The sequence below is a fragment of the Lactuca sativa genome, chromosome 9, assembly GCF_002870075.4.
Source record: "Lactuca sativa cultivar Salinas chromosome 9, Lsat_Salinas_v11, whole genome shotgun sequence".
NCBI classification, from domain to species: Eukaryota; Viridiplantae; Streptophyta; class Magnoliopsida; order Asterales; family Asteraceae; genus Lactuca; species Lactuca sativa.
In genome coordinates this window covers 34,040,021-34,062,622 of record NC_056631.2, presented here as the reverse complement: position 1 = coordinate 34,062,622, position 22,602 = coordinate 34,040,021, and the positions used below count along the sequence as shown (strand labels likewise).

General features: G+C 36.4%; 1 protein-coding gene across 1 annotated transcript; it reads left to right on the top strand.

The window, feature by feature from the left end:
- Positions 1–10,948: 10,948 nt before the first annotated feature.
- LOC111879440 (MADS-box transcription factor 23) lies at positions 10,949–14,614 on the top strand. The gene is made up of 8 exons (XM_023875905.2): positions 10,949–11,253; positions 12,007–12,076; positions 12,573–12,637; positions 13,350–13,449; positions 13,652–13,693; positions 14,013–14,054; positions 14,226–14,362; positions 14,454–14,614. Exons 1-8 carry the CDS (start codon positions 10,949–10,951, stop codon positions 14,515–14,517), a joined length of 825 nt encoding a protein of 274 aa, XP_023731673.1. The 3' UTR covers positions 14,518–14,614.
- The last annotated feature ends 7,988 nt before the right edge of the window (positions 14,615–22,602 follow it).

Genomic DNA, 22,602 nt, shown 5'->3' with positions numbered 1-22,602 from the left:
GAACCCTCGCAACCCGAACGGTCTTATCATCTGCTATCTCTACATCAAGTGGAAATTCCAGCTCCCATGGAGTTCCCACAAATCACTTGTTGAGTGCGAGTGACACAAAAGATCGGGTAGCCCCCAAAACAAATAGTACCAGAGCAGATATATCGTTCACAAGGAAAGATCCTATAATGAAACACATAAACATAAGCAATAAATCAATATAAATAAAGAGATAAGGAGAAGATACATACACGTTACCACATCGAGATCTGCACATGCCTCCTCTGTCGTCAGCTGAAAGGCCCTGCTCTTCGCCACAAGCGCCTCCGTCCGGCCCTGTCGGCCATCCGTAATCCACAATGTAGCAGGAGTGGGTGCCGCCACTTGTCCTGTTGCTGCTAAACTTGGGCACTAGGATCGCTTGTGTCCCCTCTGAGTGCACTGGAAGCAAATCAGATATGATACTGTGGTGGTGGTGGTGGTAGCAGTATAATCCCTGCTGACATGACTAGTTCGGCCAAACTTAAATCAGACCGAACTACCCTACCTGCACGTCCCCTCGTGCATCTTTCCGTAGTTTCCACAAAGACTGCGGCCCTACTAGCTCCTCGATCGGTGATCTGATACCTTGGGCTTCTTGCCTGCACTCCCTGTCCGAACCCCTCTTTGGTTTCCTCTTCTTCTCCATCTCCAAATCCAACTCCCTTTCCCGAGCCCTTGCAATCATATCCTCCAGCATCTTGCAACTGGATCATATCACAAACTGACGGATATCACTCTGCAACATCTCATGGTATCATGCCTTTTTCATATCCTCGCCTGCCATGTACTGCGGAACACAAAGGGCCCTCTCCCTGAACATGGCGGTGATCTCAGTCACCGTCTCAGTAGTCTGCTGGAGATCCTGGAACTCCCTCGCAAATTGTTGCACCTCAATCACAGGTGCAAACTCGGCCCGGAACCTGGCCAAGAAATCACTCCAGGTCATCGCATCAAGAGCGGCATCATCTCCAATAGCATATCAGACCTCCCCCCCACGAGACAACGGCTAGAGCTACACACGCTCGGAACTCCCTGAATGTTATCATGCGAGCCCCTATCATGGTCGTCATCTCGGTGCAGAATGCACCCAACTTCTCATTAAGAATCTTAAGAATTCACTTCTTGACCGTACCAAAGATCACCGGAGTCTGATTAATGATACTGCACGGAATCTCATATGAGATGAACTCCCTTATCTGGTCATCGAGCTGCCCGGCTCCAGAGCCCGAGCCTGATCCCTCACCGGCGCCAGAGCTGCCAACTGGTCTAGTGTGTAGCGTCACCATACTGAAAATACACCATAACAAACATCAGAATACTTATCATAACTCGAGGGATCTCACATACTACAAGTTCCATGGGTTCATCTCAGCCTTCCTTGATTCGAGTACGGATCTTATGCTTTTAGCAGTACCGACCCATAATATCTTCCACATCTATCCGTACTTTCGTCAAGAACTGCCTTGACTCCACCAAGTCCATTTCACTACTACTGATCTTTGCTCTAATCTCATCCTAGGCTTTCCCTAGGGTAATCTCCGACCCACTCCCCGGCATCAGTTGCATAAGAAGTCTCTGCTATCTCCCATAACTAGCTCGCGAATACCATTACATATTACTAAGACTAGATAATTCATCGAATGAGAGGTATTTCCCTACAACGATTGGACCTAGACAAGAGCTGAGAAATAAGGATAAACCTAACCTTCTTAAATTATTTAGTCCTCGTAATATGTAACTTAGTGTATTCGTTTACTAGTTAGTTAAAGATAGTTAGAACTCCTAAAATCACAAAGCAAGCAACATTCGAGCATTAAGTAATCAAAACCAAATAAATTCTAATCAGGACATCAAATCATTGACTAATCAGTACTAGCATGCCGTTCAATAAGCTCATATCGTAGGCATATAAGGCATCCTTCCTAAATCCTTAGCCCTAATCTAGCATGCAGATCTCATACACATATAACAGGCATACAAGGCATCCTTCCTAGATGCTTAGCCCTAATCTAGCATGCAGTTCTCATAATCACATCATATCATAACAAAAATGTATGGGTAATTTGGGAGAACTTACTTGAGCTCAGTTGATTGCATGCACCACACCCTTTTCTCCTTTCAAAATCCTTTTTATAAAAATGGTTTCCTTTTGAAAATATTTATACCAAGTCCTCAATTTGAGTTCAGACACACCCACGAGTGTACCTGAATCCCTAAAACCAAGGCTCTGATACCAACTTATAACATCCCAAAAATCATGACAAAAAATTTCATTTTAAATTATCAAATAAAATCATAGTTATCAAAATCTTCTGATCAAAATGTAAATCATAGTATCTCAAACATCACATCAAAACTCAGATTAATATATCAGATTAAAAACATCCCAGGCTAAACATAATGGTGGGTGCAATGCAGTCATGCCGAGCTCTTCCCCTTGCTACCGGAAGTACCTGAAACCAAAACTGAAAAACTGTAAGCATGAAGCTTAGTGAGTCTCTCCAAACTACCACATACCATACAAATAATCACATAATAACATATTATGGGTCCCGCCCGACATCAAACAATGCCCGGCATCAGGCCCCGCCCGACATCGAGAAAAAATCGGTATACATATAAAAATATCAACAAATACACATAAATAATCACGTAACATAAACATATAAACATTCATCGGGCCCCGTCCGACATCAAACCAAAATTCGGAAGCATACAAACATTCATCAGGCATTTCCCGACATCATACCGTAATCCGAAACATACTATACATGCACATGCAAGAATCACAAAGACATCAAGCATAAAAACATTCCTCGGGCACTGACCGACATCCGATCAAAATCCAGAAACATATAAACCTACATCGGGCACTGCCCGACATCAGACCTTAGGCCAGAACATACTAACATATATACGGGCCGACATTGGTGCCTTGGACCCGTTCATACAGGAAGAAACTCACCTCCTATGTCGAATGATAGCTGAAACATCTCTGCCTCGGAATCAGCTCAACACACTACCTGAATCAAAACAACTCCTTAGATACCATTCCATACTCATAACCCTTAAGGGTCAACTCTAGTCAAGTCAAGTCAAAGCCAAAGTCAAGTCAACCGCTCCGAGTTGACTCAACTCGTCGAGTTTACCCTTCAAATCGTCGAGTTCCCATGAATCACATAATCATGAATTCACAATCCAACTCACCGAGTTTCTCCTTTTAATAGAAACGAGATTTTCCCAGTACAACTCATCAAGTTCCCTTGTGGACTCGTCGAGTTCCTTTAACAGAATCGGGAATGCTCAATCCAACTCGTCGAGTTCCTCCTTGAACTCGCGAATTTCCTCATAGTTCTTAGTCTGTTAAGCCCTTTCCTCAGATCTAAGGTTCCAGAATATAGATCTACATTGTTTCCATGGTATACATCTGTAAATTCGACAACTTGATGGCTTTGCATGCCTCAAATGGACCCAATATCAAGATATAGCAACCTACTTCTATGAATTTGGTCTTTTCTTGGACAAGAACGAGTTTAGGGCCCTTTTTATGAATCTAATGACCAAGTACCGCTGAGAATGGGAGTTTGTAGCATCAGGACTATGAAGGTTATCATGCTCCAACAATGGGGTCAAAAAGATCCATAAAACAACACTAATATAGATCTAAGCTATTAATCATCAAGTTTGAGACTTTTTACCTCAGAAAGTTTCCAAAGATGGACAAGATCCTAGATCTAGTGCTTCTCCTCAAGCTCAATGACCTTCTAGTTCTTCCAAGTCCTTCACCAAGCACAAGAACACACAAAAATCCACTCAAAATCTCTAGTTTCTCAACAAGGAGCTCACAATACGATTTAGGCTTTCAGGGAGGCTGATGAGGGTTGGTGGGGAGAGGTTAAGTCCTTTAAATACGGTGCAAAACCCTAAAAAGTAGGGTTTCTTCCCAGCCGGTCTACTCGTTAAGTTGAGGCCTCTCAACTCGTCGAGTAGGTTACTTAAATTTTGGGGCTTCCAACTCGTTGGGTTGCTCTTATAATTTGAATAAATAATAATCTAAATACATACCATGATCTAGGCGTTTATCACATGCTATAAAGGTATAAGGGAAAAAGGTATGTTTTGGACATGAGGCGCTACGACTTGCATATACAATTTACTGAATAAAGTAAGCACATATATAGATAGAAAGATACTAACTGTGACAACTTTGGTAGGGCCAAATATATAAAAAAAACTACGTGGTCCAAAACTGTGACATGCAATTATTCTTGATTGGTAAGTGATGGGGGCAATTATGGTAAGTATTTAAACCAATGTATACAAAATAACAATTAAAATGCAATACAAATTACGTAATTACCCCTCCATAATAAACTACACCCATACTACTCCAAATCCATTGGCTTTGATGCACTACTACTTTCACCTTCAATTTTCTTTCCCAACTTCAATTTAAGGATTCTTTCAGATTTTTTCCTCAACCTTGGTTGTTCCACTTTACCAAAATGCACTTCCTGCTCATTAATCGTGTTATCTTGACCACCAACATCAGCCATTTCAACATCTTCCCTATCAACATCACCCATTTTAACATCTTTCCCACCCCTCTCCATGTTCACCGACTCTTGTGTTTGTCTCACACTTTCTGCTGAGCCTATAAATAGATCCCCATAACTCTTCAGTCAACCCTAATTGCGATTCCAAATGACGAGGAGGTGATTTTTTTGAAGATTCCAAGTACCAAACGAAGATCTGAAGAACATGATTCGACCTGTATCATTAGTTTAGTAAGATTAGACATTTAGAACTCATTTTATCTTTTGTACTTCGTTTTTAGCCATGTCAGGCTAAAAAACCTAGATTTCAGTTTCGTAAAAGACTAGATTTTTCGTGCAAGTAATTATTAGGCACGATGTTTGTTTGTGTCAACTTTTTAGTTTGATCAGTTTTATGCTTAATTGAATGTTTGATTTGGATTCAATTCATGCTGGTCACTTTAATTGTTACTGAGTCTAGATTGGTTATATGTTAGCTTTAACTCTAATATAAACTAATTAGACAAGTTTTTACACTTCCGAGCTTGTGAGAAGTATTGGACTTCACTAAGATTTTTATACTGTGTCTAATGCTACTTTTCTTAATTAATTAAGACTTATTTAGTTAATTCAGTAAAAATAAGGTTTAATTCAAAGAGTTTGTTTTGGTTAAACATTTTCGTAAAAGAAAATTGCTAGAGCCTAATGATTTTCAGTACCAGTTTAAACAGTACACTACTCAAACAATCGAGTTGAAAGTTATTTGCATGATTAAGAGAGTCACCGTGAAACTAAAATTTTGTTTTTACTTTCTGAATTTTACTCAAGTATTTTAAGTTTTCTTCTATAAATTTATGTTTAAAATAATTTATGCCAAGCTAGTGCGTGCCTTACGCAAAAAGGGCATCAACATTAGGATGTGTCCATGAGTATTCAACCCTGCTTTCCTGTACTACCCCCTAGTCCATTTGACCTGTTTATTCATATTATTTACTTCTTTAGGCGTTACGACACGCTCTTAATATATTATTCAAAATACCCTTGTTCTTTCTCTATGCATCTCTACATACCTCGGTTATACACACATACTAAGATACATGATCATAAGTATATAATCAAAAGTACATAATCCTACATAGGCTTATACTACATATAATCCTCTTCTTTATTTCTCTTTGTCATGCTCCAATACATGAATGTCACACACACACACAGATATATATATATATATATATATATATATATATATATATATATATATAGAGAGAGAGAGAGAGAAAGAAACAGAGAGAGAGTTATAACTCGCCTTATTTTTTAGTGAGGAGTAACTACTCTTCTTGCTCCCCCTCTTTAATTGATGCATCATAGCTCATCCTCTTGCTTAAGGCCTATTCATACAACATTTAAATTTCCTTAAAACTTGTCTTAGTCTATTAAGAGCTTATCCACTTCCAAATGTCTAAATGATCACTTAGTTGATCATAATTCTAACATTTCATTCTCTACTTTTAAATTCAACCGAATCAATGGATTAAGCATTTCATACAACTTAATTCTTCATAATCTAACATCTAATGCATCAATTAACATATTCATTAGTTTCAAACCCTAACTTCATATATATATAGAGTTCACTATTGAAATCACATTTAAAGCTTGTTCAAAGCTTCTAAACACCACCAATGGCATCAATTAACAAGCTCCTTAAGGGTAATCACTCATATCTAACTCAATTCCATAACTCACCATTAAAGCCCTAAGAGCTTAAAGACGAAAAAGATGATTACCTCACAAGCTTTTGATGTCTAATCCAATCCATAAGCACCCTTAACCACCACTTATCCCTCATTGATCCTACAAACTGTCGGAGCTTATTCATAGGGGTGTTTGGGGTGCTTATGACAGAAATGAAAGGCAACAACCTTTGATCTGATGTGAAACCGCTCTGCGGTGGTCTGTTTACATCATTGTGGTGACCAGTTCACCTTTATCAATGGGCGTCACTTGCTTTCCATGTCGTGGTGGTCTCCTATACTAGCATCCTACTTTGACCACCGCATCATGACAACCATCTACCATGCCGTGGGGAAAAGTACATTGTCATTTTTTCTTACGAAGAAGTCCCGCCGCACCGTGGTGATCTATCCTCCACGCCACGATAGTTGCTTGACAACAGCTCCTTTTGCTGATTCCATTCCAACTGTGGGACATTTTTATGCTAACTTCTAACGCGCAAAACTTCTTCGTTTTTTACCCGTTTTCTATGATCTTTATATCCATTTCTTGTTACTCTTTAGATTTTGATATTTAAGCTTGATTTGTAGAAGAAATGAAAATGACCAATGCAAGACTTACAATGTAGAAAAAACGACTAGAAGGTGGAGTCTTGAGCTGATAATGAGCACCAACACCATTTCTAACACCATGAGCTATCTTGACAAGCAACAACATCAAAAACTCCTCAAACATAAAAAAATGGGCTAGGGTTTCCTCTAGGCGGATGGAGGTTGAAGAAATGGAGGAAACCCTAAGGATAACATCCTTTAAATACGGGAGAAACCTAAAAACACATAGGCTTGGGTTGCAACCGAAACCGCGTCATGCTACCTTGAACACCACGTCGCAGACGGCCTGGCCCAATAAGGCCCATAACCCAGTTATGCCCAAACCGACTTCCATCCCAAGATTCAGTCTTTTAGTCTGATAAACCTTATTCCTTTAGGGCCCAAATTCCAACTCTAGAGTCCCGAGACTTCTCTTGGTCCAACAAAGTTTGTTATTCTGAAATAAGATACATCTTGAAGTTGGGTGTTACATTCCTTGTTACTAATAAATAAAAACAAAGATAACAAATCCGCATAAGTCCTTTTTGAGTTTTAACCGAGATGTAGGATTGTCATTTACTAAAACCAATGTCATAAAAGAATTAAGGCACGCTCTAATAGATTCCCCCCACTTTGTCCCACAACCCAAGTTGGAAAGAGTGTTAAGGATTCCCTTGTACCAACCTACAATGTAGAACTTCATTAATCACTAAAGGAATGTTATGGATTCCCCATAGTATATTATCCCTGTCTAGTCTTCACACTTGGATCAACACATATATTTCTATGTAGGACGCGTCTCGTTGATTTTGAGGGCCGTGTGCAAAAAAAAAATGGACCCCTAAATATAACTTGTTTTTAATATATAATCGAAATTCATTAATACTACGACTAATCGATAATTGTTATAAAACAACAAAGACAAAAGAACGATAATACGATATATAATCATGCATAGTTAAATGAATTCCAAGCATTTTTTGAAACAAAGTTAGTCACCTTCATAATTAATACTCTCTAATATATTGTTCTGAGTAGTTATAATTGTCATTGTTTGGATTTTGAGTAGAAAGTTAGAGGTTTTTTTTGGATAAACCTATTTAAATCTCCACTTTGAGACTTTTTTAAATCTTCATTATATATATATATATATATATATATATATATATATATATATATATATATATATATATATATATATATATATATATATATATATATATATATGTATATTATGTTTTTCACGAAAGATTCTTAGGAGTCATAATTTCTGAAAATTATATATGATATTACATTAACAACAATGTCAAAGTTATACACATTGTTATCATCAACTAAGTAAATGCCACAAAACATGAACATAATTATAGAAACTTGAGAGAACTAGCAATTAGGAAAATCAATAAAATCGTTCAAAATAGAATCATAGCTAGACTCCATGGTTCAAAAATTCAGTCATGACTTCTTGAACTATTCTGTCTTTTTTGCTAGCATCTAGCTAGTAATTTTTATTTAAAGTTTTTGTTGTTGCAAAAATCAAATAATTCAAAACATAAATTAAACTTTATAATGGACTAATGTGAAGTCAGAAATTTAGCCATTTCAGAATATATGTGTTAGTGTGTTATGTTCATTAAGCAGCGACAAAAATATGAATATAAAAATGAGCGGCCATAAGATTTAGAAATTAGAAATAATGGAATATTTATTTAATTTCAGTCGACAATCAAAACGAGAGCGGAAGTGCAATAAAAAATGAGAGGCGGAGTCCAGAGCAATCTAATAACCAAGAAACACAAAACGTCATTTAAGCTTTACAGTTGCTGCAAATTTGGAATTTTGAAATTGGAATAAAATTTGAGTTCCCGCTCACCACAAATCTACATTAACACATTATTAGTCCAAATACAATTTTTAATTTTAAGCCCAAGTTTTAAAAACGTGAGCTCTAGCCATTTTTAATTTTAACATGAGTTTTTGGAATTGGAACATAACGAAGGCTTTTGCCTTTGGATTACCGAATTGCCGATTGCTGGACAATGGACTGAATCATATGTAAAATTTCTTTCATCATGACATAACAATGTGCGATCGCCCACCTTACACACCTTCAAAGACACCCATATTTCCATGTTGAATTGCTTATGTTTAACGATCCGATAAGCATAAAAAACACAACTAGGTCACTTCGTTTTGTGTACAATAATTTTGGGTTTGGTATAGAACTTCGATTACCGGCATTAATGATTGTATCATTTACAACAAATCTGCAAACAAAACCGTCTTAGTGGATGTGTGTTTATGATGTATAACTATATATGTATATAGGTGCTGATTTAGATATTTTTTATTGGACAATTCTTTACACCAAAATCTGAAAATCATAAGAAAATAAATAAAAATATTTGAAGCTTAGGAGGAAGAGGAACATGGGCTACGGGCTAAGGCTAAGGTGGTGGGCCAGTGACTTTTTGACGTACCGGTGATGGGCTGCTCTCTAATGACAGTCTCTTTAATTATATTTTCTACTTATAATTATTTAATTAATTTCTTTTGTTTCTTAATTAATATTTCTGTGAAAGTAACTTATAAAAAAAATAAAAAATAAAAAATAAAAAATAAAACTTTTAAATAATTTTTATATATAACTATTTTTATATTGAAAAGGACATGTCCCACGTATGTGTCCACCCATGTATCTATAACATGAGTAATTTGTGTATAACATTTGTCATAAGTTTGTATGTGATTTGTGAATATATATATATATATATATATATATATATATATATATATATATATATATATATATATATATATATATATATATATATATATATATATATATATATATGTGTGTGTGTGTGTGTGTGTGTGTGTGTGTGTGTGTGTGTGTGTGTGTGTGTGTGTGTGTGTGTGTGTGTGTGTCATACACATATATGCATGTCGTCGTTTTATGATTCTAACAATCTATAGTTATATGGGTCATAACACAACAAAATAGCCACTTAAATATTGTAAAACAAATGATTCCAAATTAAATAGTCAAAATCATGTCTAAACATCACGTAAAACATACAGTTTGTCACCAAAATAATCAAAACTAACACGTTACGTGTGGTCTTGGACATTTTAATGCAATATTTTGGACGTAACAAGTTACATTCCATTTTTGTGTAGATATAATTTCTTTATTTTACCGTTTTCTCTTTTTGCACTTTCTCTTTTCTTTTCATATTTATGTCCAAAAATATATTTGGAAATAAAAGTTTCTATAATTGTCTTGAAAACAATTCACATGTTTTTTTTTATGTACTATAAGTGAAATAAATCGTTACGCAAACAACTTTATTATAATAGCAAGAAGTATCTTATATATATTCGCCAAAACTTTATCATTAGATTATATATATTTTTTAGACATATGTAGTGATTCATATTTCCAAGTCTTTTTGCACTACAATATCATAATATTTTTTAATAAAAAATAGTTTACACTATAAAATGTTTTAAAGACAATATTTCCAAGATACATGTGTATTATCTACTACATACTATATATCCAAAACATTGAATAGACCTTTAACATTTTCCTGATTATGAATATATTTTTTTTTTCACATTTACAATGTATATAAATGGTACAAGAATATTAAGTAAATCGTGAAAGTGAAACTTTCCATTTGTGGTATGGTTTCTTAAATAGGAAATAAGTCATAAGAAATATGAGTGAATATAAAGCGTATAATTTCTACATTAAATATGAATGAAAACAAAATATTTCTTACTAGAGAATTCATATATTCCCATATATAACTAATAAGTTCCAAAATGGGAAAATACCGCACAACCAACGTTGTAAATTTGTAATGGCATCATACTAAAATGGTATATGATATTATTTAATTTTAATTAATTTACATTTCGAGAATGGCATTTTCCAGTTTTGGTCACCCTATCACTTCCTTTCCATTTTCTATTTCCAAACATAGCAACTCTTACCCTTTAAAAGAGATCACTTCAAAGTAGTAGAACACATAGAGAACTTCTTAAAGTTATATGTCCACTAAAGTTTCCATCATGTGTACATCTTCATCATCTTCGTCAAGTGGCGGTGGTGGCGGCAACGGCAACGGCGGTGGTGGTGGAGATTGTGGAGGAGAAGAGAGAAGGAGGAAGACAATGGGTCGGGGGCGGATTGAGTTAAAGAAGATTGAAAATGTCAGTAGTCGACAGGTGACATTTTCAAAACGTCGTGCTGGACTTTTGAAGAAAGCTAAAGAGTTGGCAATTCTGTGTGATGCTGAGGTCGGTGTTATTATATTTTCCAGTACCGGAAAACTCTATGAATTTGCTAGTTCTCGGTATGTACAAATTATATTTCCTCAACTTCTTTTTGTTTCTAGCAGAATATTTTAAGCTTTTTTTCAACAATACACTTTTCTTTTTTCATAAAATGATTGTCAAATAATTTATGCATCAACTAGTTGTGGGTACATGTTCAAATGCATTGTACATATATAGAATAGTTGTTAAAAAAAGAGTCGTAGAGTACTAAGTTGTAACCTATTTAGAAAATGCCAAAAAGGGGTTAACAAAATTTTAGTAAGTCCTTTAGATTAAAATAGAATTGAACTGTTTGTATTTATGTTGATTGATAATAACCGATTGAATTGAATACGTTAACTCCTTGTTTAAGAAGTATATCGTAAGCCAACTTTTTGATAAGTTTGTTGCCAATCACATCAAAAGTCTGCAGGTTCGTTTTAACTTATGATGTTGATTTCCGTTTTACTATGTTAGATTCAAACATAAAGCCTATTGTATACTTAATAATGTCACAAAAATAAAAAGTTATTTGTATCATATTATAATGGGATCACTTATTAAAATTGCTAGCCTAGTAGTAGTAGTATATCATGAGGAGAAGCCCACTATAAGATATTTGGGCCCAAATGGTCCATACACTGATCTTTTATGTATGTGTCTATGTGTTGTGTGTTTATGTAGTGAGTTTGCATTTGGCGATTATTTATATACATACATATTTTGGTAAAATCTCACATATATGAAATGTTAGTGTGGCCTTACATGCATTTATGATTTTATTTATGAAGGTTGCAAAACATAATCTCAAGATATGAAAAAAATTCAGATTGTTTGGATAAACCAGTCCCCGAGACACAGGTATACATTTAAATTTTAATTAAAAAAAGTAAAACTTACTCCCATTGCATTTATGATGTTTTACGATGGGAGATCAACTGTTGGAGAATGAAGTTGCATAATGTATTATTCGGGTTTAAAATTTGAGCAGGCTATTGATTGTTAGTCACGGGCGGACCAATATGTAGTACACTTAAAAAGGAAAAGTTTGTCAAATATTTGTACTATAACAATCATAAAGATTACGTCATTTCTATATAGTTTTATGAAAACTAAATTAAAGGACTAATTTGGAACAAAAAGATGAGGAAATGACAATGGATGTATAAATTTCAATAACCTCACATTTTGATAAAGCTTTGTGAAGTAATTTGACTAAAATTAACAAGAATAAGGTAAATCGATCGAATTGTTATGTTAAAATATGAAATTCTTTCTTTCATTTAAAATTAGTTTTTGATTATTTTTTAATATAATCAAAGAGCTTATCTAGATTTAACATTGTGATATTATTAAGCAAGAAGTGGATCCCGAGGTAGAAGCTTTGAAGGCTGAAATTTTGAAGCTACGGAAAGGGCAGAGGTAAGTGTTTTTATTTTCAAATAAAAGAGGCTAAAAATTTGCAACAACCATTCGATAATTTTTATTATATGATATTACAGTTTAGAAGACATGATTTTACAAGCTGATTGATATGTTTCTTATTAAGTCTGATTAGATGATCAGTCTGACTTGATTATCGCTTGATACCATATTTTTTGCATTTGATTTATATTTGATTTAGTCATATGTACTGTTCGCAGTCATGGACATAACTTATGCTAGGTCAATCAGAAATTTACTTAATCAACTTTTACTCAATCATAGACTATCAAACAACCATTTACATCTAAAATATTATTTGTCTGCGTATAGTTATATAAATTCTAAGTAAAATATAATAATGCATAATAATTTTTCATTTTTTCTTATATAGAACCTAGCTAATACAAGTTTGTCTATTTGTGTATCATTGCAAGACATTAATACTATTTATTGAATCATAAATTTTCTCAGTTTTATTTAATTATGTGGTGTGATATTTTAGGTATTAGTTTTATTTTTAGAATAAACAACCATTTCTTGGTCAAATAATTTGATAAAATGTGTGACTACTAACAATATATTACTCTGAAATAATTTTTCACAAGAATAGTATTAAAAATATTATATGATGATCACTAATTAAGGACAATGATATAAACTTATTATAACTATAATTCTGAATAAAATTACTTAATTGCAATATTTAAAGGTTGATGATGGGAAAGGAGCTAGAAGGATTAACCTATAAAGAGCTTGAACATTTAGAGCATCAACTTCATGATGGCATGTTAGCCGTCAAGAATCGGAAGGTGTTATCTTTTACATCATTTTTATCATGTGTTTCTTTCTATTTTCAAACTTAATAATAATAATAATAATAATAATAATAATAATAATAATAATATTATGTGTTTGCAAGTGATCTTTCATAAACACAAGTAACGTAAAATTAACATGAATATACTTAATTACACCTATGTTATTACATAATTCTTTTTAGTTATGCCTCAGGATATGGCATTGATGGAAGAGATCGAACAAACTAAATTACGGGTAATGAGTTTGTTAATGCATAAAAATTTCGTGTATATCATTATTTAATGATCATGTTTCTCTATTGGAAAACACATGACAATATTACTTTTTACTTTGTTTAGCATAGTATGCATCGAGTTGCAATTCATGTAAATGAGATAAGATTTTATAATCTTCATTCCCATCATGGAAAAAAAATCTAAAAAGTTTTTCAAATCTTTTTGATCTGGGTCTCACACTCCTACAAACCAAATGCCACCTTAGGAATGCTTTTTGTTTTTGCATTTTTTCCTTTTCTTTTTTGCATAATCTTAAAGGAGTAACTATGTTGATACAGGAACAAAGAACTATGCAAGAAAACGAGGCTTTGAAGAAACAAGTAAAGTTTCTTAAACACTATTGGCTTCCAAACAAAGTCAAATTATTTACATGATAAAAATTAAAACAAATTCCATTATTTCCATTAAGAAGAATGTTCAAGTTCATGAAGTTATGTTCATGTCTTGCTCCCTCTTTTTGTATTGATTTCAAGACATGTTTGTTCTTACAGATTTTAGATCATCTAACTAAATCTACAACAAACTCTGAAATCCAACTATTAGGACGAAATAATCATTTCAACACACCAAGCTCACTTGGGTGTCTTAAGCGAGATAACGGAGACATTGGTATTTCTTTGCATTTAGGGTATGTAACCTTGGTTATAGTTATTTTTATTTTAATAAAAATCAATAACTGGAGCTCATATTAATTGACTAATATTTATTGTAATTTTTAGGTTATCACCGCACAATGATCAACATCACAAAAGAAAAGTTCCGAAAATTGAGCTTGATCCATAAGTTTTGAAGAATATGAGGTTATAATTCTTCAGATTTAATGTTAAACATCGAGTTTTACTTTTATTTTATTGTATGAAGTGATAATTGATATTTTATATCCGAGATTTAAGATCATCTCCTTTTTGTTGTTGCGTTATCTTTTGATGTCAATATCGTAACTTGTTAAGAAAACGACACGTGTAGAGTTTGTTAATTGAAATGTGTTTAAAAGTATCATTTAATTAAACTCCATAAACAACCTAACCAAGTTGTGTTTAAATGTATCATTTTATTAAACTCCATAACCAACCTAACCAAATTATGCTTGTTAGTTCAATTACCATCAAACCATATATACATTAAACGTTAATATGACATTCCATAATGATAGAGTTTAAATTATTGAATAAAAATTTATAGAAATGTGTGTTTAGAACATGATTCATGGGACCGAAAATGAAAAATTGGTCCAAATAGAAAGAAATGGTTTGTGGATTCTTCATTTCTAAATTGTAACAATATATAGAGAAGTCTTTAAAAATTTCTCCAGAGCCTGTCAATAGATCTAGAGTCATATAGTTTCATATGACACACTTGCTAGTACGAAATATGAACACTGATTCAGAGTTCGTTGAATCTGCTGTCTCTACAACATATTTTCCGTACTATCAACCAATATATCATTTAAGTGTGAGCCTTGATACATTTATGTGATCTTATCTTTTATAGCTCTTATCCGTCATTTACAATTATTAGCAAAGCAAAGCAAACCGTGTGACATCCTCAAATTCACGGCCAGAAAAGACCGATTTGTTTATGCTTTGTTTTTAAAATCAGAGTAATCTTTTACAGAAAGCAGTTGTGGAATTTGTTCCCAAAAAAAAATATGATAAGAATTTATCAAATCATTTCTTTAAAGAAATGTATTTTCATTATATAACAAAATCTCGGGATGTCATGTTCAATACATACCAAAAGAATAAACAGAACAAAATAGATCTTTCAACAGTTATTTTGTAGCATCTGGTTCCTGGTATGGATGATTTATCTGCGTATTTTACATTTTTAGCCTTGGACTCGGCGAGTCGTAGGCTAGACTTATGACATCCCCAAAATCTCGGCCAGAAAAGACCGGTTTTCATTTATGCTTTTAAATATTTTCAGAGTAAATCCTTTTGATTTGAAAGAGTTGCGGAATTTGTTCCCAAAACAAAACATGATAAAATAATATTTATCAAAGCATTTCATCAAGTGATGCATTTCATTATATAATCAAAACTCGGGATGTCATGTTCCGATACAGACCATAAAGCATAAACGATAAACATTACAAGTCATTCAACAAATATATACATATACAGACTTGTAAACAAAACAACAAGATGATCCATCCATCTTACGCCCTTGTGCCACTTCCTGTAATACAAATAAAACTGAGTGGGTCAGGCTTGGGAGCCTGGTGAGCATATAGGGTTTTCAACCCACAATAAATAAGTTATATTTAATTTCACCAACCAATCACTATCCCGATTACCCATTCCCGTTATCCTCACCTTACGTCCCTAAAACAACTATCTCAAGGGACCTAATCTAGGATTTTCATCGGGACGGACATCACTGCGAAGGGGTTTCCTCAACAATAGATATCCTAAAGGCAACCATGAGGGGGATAGAGTACACCGGTGAACACATCGTTCACAACACCTACAGGTTATGAACCTGCTAGCGTTCTACTGGACTGTCTAGAAAGAGTCCGTGGTCGTTATCCATACTCCGCTGAATAACTAGATCAACAACAACAACAACATCGAGGCCTCTCATCTGTTTATTACTCACCAACTATCTACCCATGTTCTACCCAACATATTAGTAGATAAAATATATATTTTCATACGTAGTTTAAAGAAAACCTGTATAGCATGCTTTAATCAACACATATATCACATAACAGATGAGGCACACACACAAATAACACATATCTCATAAAGAAATAAGCAGATCTATAAGATAGAAGAGAGTGAATACTCATTCACACATAACACAACCAAATATATACACATAGCACGTATTTTTATATAAAATACTTCGTATTATTGTATTAGAAGAAATAACTACACACTCACTTGATCAGAAGACGATCCGACAGCACTACGGCTTATAGAAGTAGTAATCCACAGCAGATCTGGAAGATCTCCTCGAAAATCGAACTTCTTGTGGGCAGAGCTTCGACTCGGGAACCGCGCTCCACGGGATCTTCGGGATCTCGGGACTTGCCTCGGGGCTAGAGTATGATACCGGGGCTTCGGGGTAGCTTCGGCACGAAAAACGATGCAAAAGACTAGAGAGAAGAGAAGAAAATGAACAAGAAATGAGGCTGCCTTCGGATCCTTTATATAGAGGCTGGAGCCTCGGAGTACGCGGGGCGTACAGGCGTACGCAGCGCGTACGCGTCCAAAATCGTCATTGCATGCGTCATCCGAAGTGTCGACACTATCGGAGTTACGCGATAGCGTAACCTCGTACGCGGGGCGTACTCCGGATTACACCGGTGACTCGGCTTCGGATAATGCCTCCGATTTTGAATTAAATAAAAATACAAAATGATTAATAAACTTCGGAAATTCATAACTTCTTCATACGAACTCCGTTTTCGACGTTCTTTATATCCACGGGAAGGTGAGACCACGCTCTACGACTTTCGTTTAGACTCCGTCGGCTAATTTTGATTTTATTTTTATTAATTATTTTTAATAGGCCGCGACAGAAACTTTCGTTATAAATTCATAACTTCTTCGTTTGACGTCCGTTCTCGCCTAACTTTTTATCGCTTCGATACCAACAATGAGATCAGAACCTGATCCCGGACCTGACCCCTCTCCTGAACCGCCATCTATCGGCCTCGATCGTAGTACCACCATTCTGCAATACATAATAACACACATTAGTGATATTGATACTTCCTGAGGGATCACAACTACTTACAAGTTCCCTGGTCTTATCTTGGCCTTCCTTGGTTCGGGTACGGATCCTCTGCTTTCAGTAGTATGGGCCCATACTACCTTCCACATCTATCAGTACCTTCTTCAAGGACTGCCTCGACTCCACCAGATCTCTTCCACTACGGCTGATTACTACTATACTCATCCTAGGCTTGCCCTAGGAAAATCTCAGACTCCACCCTACCAGGTCCTCAGCTGCTGAAGGCCTCTTAGTAGTGCCAATTAACCATTACCTGAACACCATCACATGTGGTGAGGCTCGGATAATCCTTCGAGTAACAGGCTCACCCCTACAACGGTTAGACTCAAACGAGAGCTGCGCAATAGGGCCAAACCCAACACTCTAAGATTATTCAACCCTGATCACATGTGACGTGACGTATTCACATAATGGCTAACTCCCACCACTCAGAGTCCCACAAATCACAAAGCAAGCAGCATTCGAACCAAGGGAACAATCTCATTCAACTCTATCGGCTTACAGGAACTGTACTAGCATGCAATGCTAAGCTCATACCATCAGGCATAACCTAATCAGGCTATCCTACTTGCTGTCTACTCAATACTAGCATGCAATTCTCATACAGCTGAAACACATAAAGCAGGCACATAAGGCATCACTCCTAGATCCTTAGTCCTATTCTAGCATGCTGTTCTACAAAAGCTGATAAACATACATAAACTTGCATGGGTACTTTGGGAAATACTTACTTGAGCTTGGCCGGTCGCGCACATCACACACTTCGTTCTTTCTCAAAACTCTTTTCTCAATTTTTAGAAAATATTTTCTTTTAGAAAATCTTTTAATCCCTCGATTTGAGTTCAGACACCCCCGAAGGTGTGTCCGAATCCCTCAAACCAGGGCTCTGATACCAACTTGGAACGACCCGAATTTCACGTCCAAAAATTTCGTTATAACACATTACATAAAAAAAAACATCAATAGTTAAAACATTGTTTGATTAAACCATTTCACATCGAAAAGCAAATTGAAAACCAAACAACCAAAATGTTAGAGTGTCAATCCCAGAATAAGCTAATAACTGCGGAAACAAGAGTGTGTGTGACATGCTGCTACCGTGCCGGCTCCTTCCCCTTGGCTAAAGAGGTACCTGAAACAACAACTGAAAAACGTAAGCACAAAGCTTAGTGAGTTCCCCCACCGTACCACATACCACAATAATCACATACACACATATATTGTCAGGCATATCTGGGTGCCAGACCTACCCCTTCGGTCCTCTCGACCGGGTATTGCCAAGCATATCTGGGTGCTGGCCTCCCCTTCGGTCCTCTCGACCGGATACTGCCTAGCATATCTGGGTGCTGGCCTTCCCTTCGGTCCAGCTCGACCGGATACTGGAGACTATCTCTCCCCCTCTACTACTACTACATAGCACATATCACAATATCAAAATCCAACTAGCATGACTGGGTATAACTACCCCTTCGGCCCTATCGACCGGATATCTTGGGGACTATCTCCCCTACCACTACTAACACATAGCATCATATCATATTAGCACATAAACATAGCACAGGTAGTAGTAACCCCTAGATGAATATCACAGAGACAAACATCTACATACAACTCCTACTGGTGGGCCGACATTGTGGCCGTAGACCCACCGCTACTGGAAAGCAACTCACCTCGAAAAGGCTGCTGGTTTGTGTGGGAATTGACTGTCTACTGCTGCTGCTGCTGCTCCGGACGTCCCCTGGCTATAATTCCCACAAAACGATCAGTCAAACACCGCTAGATGTTCTTAGGGTAAAATGACCCTTTTTACCCCTTACCAAGTCAAGTCCAGGTCAAAGTCAACTTCCAGTTGACTGGACTCGCCGAGTCCGCAAGCAACTCGCCGAGCCCATCCCTCACTGATCCGGTCCCACTCACCAGGTCCCTCTTCCCCACTCACTGAGTCACCCTTGACTCGCTGCCCAGGACTATGGGGCCGACTCGAGTCCCAACTCGCCGAGTTCCTTGAGCAACTCGCCGAGTTCCTCGAGCAGATCCCCTGCTCGCTTTCAATCCACACCAGAACACCCCATACGAGGGTTTGGGGTTTCGGGACTACGTTACACAGTTAATTCCGCGCACAGGTACGAAGGGTTGAGCCTTCGATGCTTAAACCCCTCGTGTTCTGTGGATGTTCATATGACTCGCCGAGTTTGAGGAACTACTCGGCGAGCTCCAGGCAATCTTCATAGGACTCGCCGAGTTGTTCTTCAAACTCGCCGAGTCGACGACCATCTTCATAGAACTCGCCGAGTTCCACTTTGGGACTCGCCGAGTCCTTCGACCCATTCCCTGAGTAGGCCAGATCTGGGACATGCAACACTGTCCTAGGGCTCACTTACCACGTAAAGTTGCAAACTTTACGTGCATGCATGGCCCTATGAGCTCAAACATGCAATTCCAAGCTCTTTAAGAAGTCCTATACTCAATGGGGACCTCAATCACCTCAACCACAGAGACTTCATGCTACTAGGATGACCAAAAGGTCCAAATCCGAAGTCCTTGCAGAACATTAACCATAGACACATAGAGATTTAGGTTCTTAGGGCTTAAAACCTCTTTTTTGGGACAAAAAGGGGACTCAATGAACTAAAGATCAAGGTAGGAACTTTTCTACCTGAATAGAAGCCCTTCATAGAGTAGATTCCGGATCTTCTTCCCTTCTTGCACTCTTCAACCTTCTCCTTCTTCTCCCAAGCTCCAAACCACCTTCAAAATGCTAAAAATCACCCACAAGGACACAAAAGGGGGCTAGGGTTTCGTTCTACAGACCTCTAGGAGTGCTAGGGGAAATGGAGGCTGGGTTAGATCGTTTAAATAGGGTGCAAACACCCGGGTTAGGGTTTAAGTCCAGACAGGGTCTACTCGCCGAGTCCCTCGGACCTACTCGCCGAGTAGACCGAGTAGATCCCGCGTCTAGTCCCGCTTCTACTCGGCGAGTTAGTCCTTCAACCCGCCGAGTCCAAGGTTAATCATGCAATATAAGGAGATTTAATAACCAAGAATACATACCAGGAACCATGTGCTACATAACCGAGTCCTAGGAACCCAGATCTATGAATGGAATGCACTGGATTCAAGCAGAATCGAGTGTAGAGAGATTGCATGTATGCGACTCGGCGAGTTGTTCTTCGGACTCGACGAGTCGAGTCGCGAGTCCCCGATTTTTCCCCTTTTCGAGTAGGCAAGAAGAGCGGTGAGCCATAGGTGGACTCAGTGAGTCGGAAGCCAGACTCATCAGTGGAGGGACTCGGCGAGTCAATGCCCTGACTCGGCGGGTCCAAGGCAATCTTCATAGAACTCGGTGAGTTGTTCATCAACTCGGCGAGTCGAGGACAAAATGTGTTCATCGGATGGAGCTTAACTCGACGAGTTGTTCATACAACTCGTTGAGTTGGATGAATGACCATTGAGTATTCAGTTAGGAAGTGAACTCGTTGAGTTAATGCCTAACTCGATGAGTAGAGACGGGAGTAAGGACAATCGACTGGATATGGACTCGATGAGTTGGCAAGCCAACTCGGCGAGTCGGGTCAACTGGAAGTTGACTTTAACTTGACTTTCGTTTGGAATCGGGCAGGGGTAAAATAGTCATTTTATCCTGGGATTAGTATCAATGTCTGATTAAGTGTTTTATGGGAATATAGCCGGGGGTCAACTGCAAGTTGACTTTAGTTTATTTTAGTAGCATGCAGATGTTATAAAAACATACAATCTTTTTTTTTTCAGACTGCAGACGTTTGGTCCACCTCTTCTGTTGTAGAGGTCTATAGATATAGTCCACAAACTACAAACATTTTATCTAACAAAAAACAAACAGCAACTAAATTTATGCAAAGAATGATTAAAACGTTGCTTAATAGTTCAATTAAAAGGTTTACCAAAAACCATCATATAAACACACATTCCAAGATTAAGGAGAGAAGCACAACCCGTCGTAATGTTTATGAATTTCCCAATACATTTCATGGACTAAAAACCAAAACTGAGTTTTCAATTATATTTCGTATCTTCCACATGCTTTTTATTATTTTCGAAAAAATATTGATATTGGTCATACTAATACTATCAATATTTTTACTTTGTGGTTAGGGATACCTACAACGTCAATTTCCAGGGTCCTTAACAGATTGAGATTTCAATTTAACTCCTACCTTTTTTGTTTTTATTGATTTTAATATTTTCAAGCAAATCTTAGCATTAATAGATAATATATTATCTCTCTCTTTCTCTCTCTCTCTTTCTCTCTCTCTCTCTCTCTCTCTCTCTCTCTATATATATATATATATATATATATATATATATATATATATATATATATATATATATATATATATATATATATATATATTGTGAATGAAAAAAGACTGAAAAAGGCAGGATATGTCTTGTAGTCATCGTCGTATAGGCCCTGCGTCGCGAATGGTATGTCAGCAAAAAAGTTTTGTTAGGCAAACAAAAACTTGATTGGCTGATTACGATTTTCGTTGACCAACATTACCATGTTTGGTTGGAGTAGTTTGGAGTATACCTCCCCAATTACATATGGTACTATTAAGTCCGAGTGGGTTAGAGAATGTATTTCCACTTTGATGAATACGAGTCAAATAAATTTAGGGTTTCCCTTCTACCATTACGTAATTGCATTATTGTCATTTGTGAAAACTTCCAAATTAGAGATGGTCTGAGAGTCAACAGCGATATTCTAAACAAAAATATATAGTTTAAGATTAGATTAGGAACCGTTAAAAAAACAAAAATACATGATATTCCAAACATAACTCTAATTCAATCTTAAAAACCTTGATTAAAAGAAAAAATCATACAACTTTCACTTTAATTAAGAATTGACGTCCTTCCAGATAAAAACGTTCCGGCGAAGAATCAATGTTTCTTAATGATACAACTAAACAAATGAAAAGCAGTGGCCCACTAATGATTTATCAAAAAAACTCAGATTTAAAATATGAGAGCGACGATAGGGAAATATTGCGCGTGTAAACATCATGACGTGACACACGAATATAATAATAGTACCTCCATTCAAAGGTTACAATACTTTAGCAACTGATAGATTATAATATTATT

Excerpts from the sequence above, each read along its gene's own strand:
- LOC111879440 (XM_023875905.2), top strand. The coding sequence starts at position 10,949 with ATGTCCACTAAAGTTTCCATCATGTGTACATCTTCATCATCTTCGTCA. Across the intron at positions 13,450-13,651 it reads TAGCCGTCAAGAATCGGAAG|GATATGGCATTGATGGAAGA; the intron begins GTGTTATCTTTT and ends GTTATGCCTCAG. Across the intron at positions 14,363-14,453 it reads GGTATTTCTTTGCATTTAGG|GTTATCACCGCACAATGATC; the intron begins GTATGTAACCTT and ends TGTAATTTTTAG.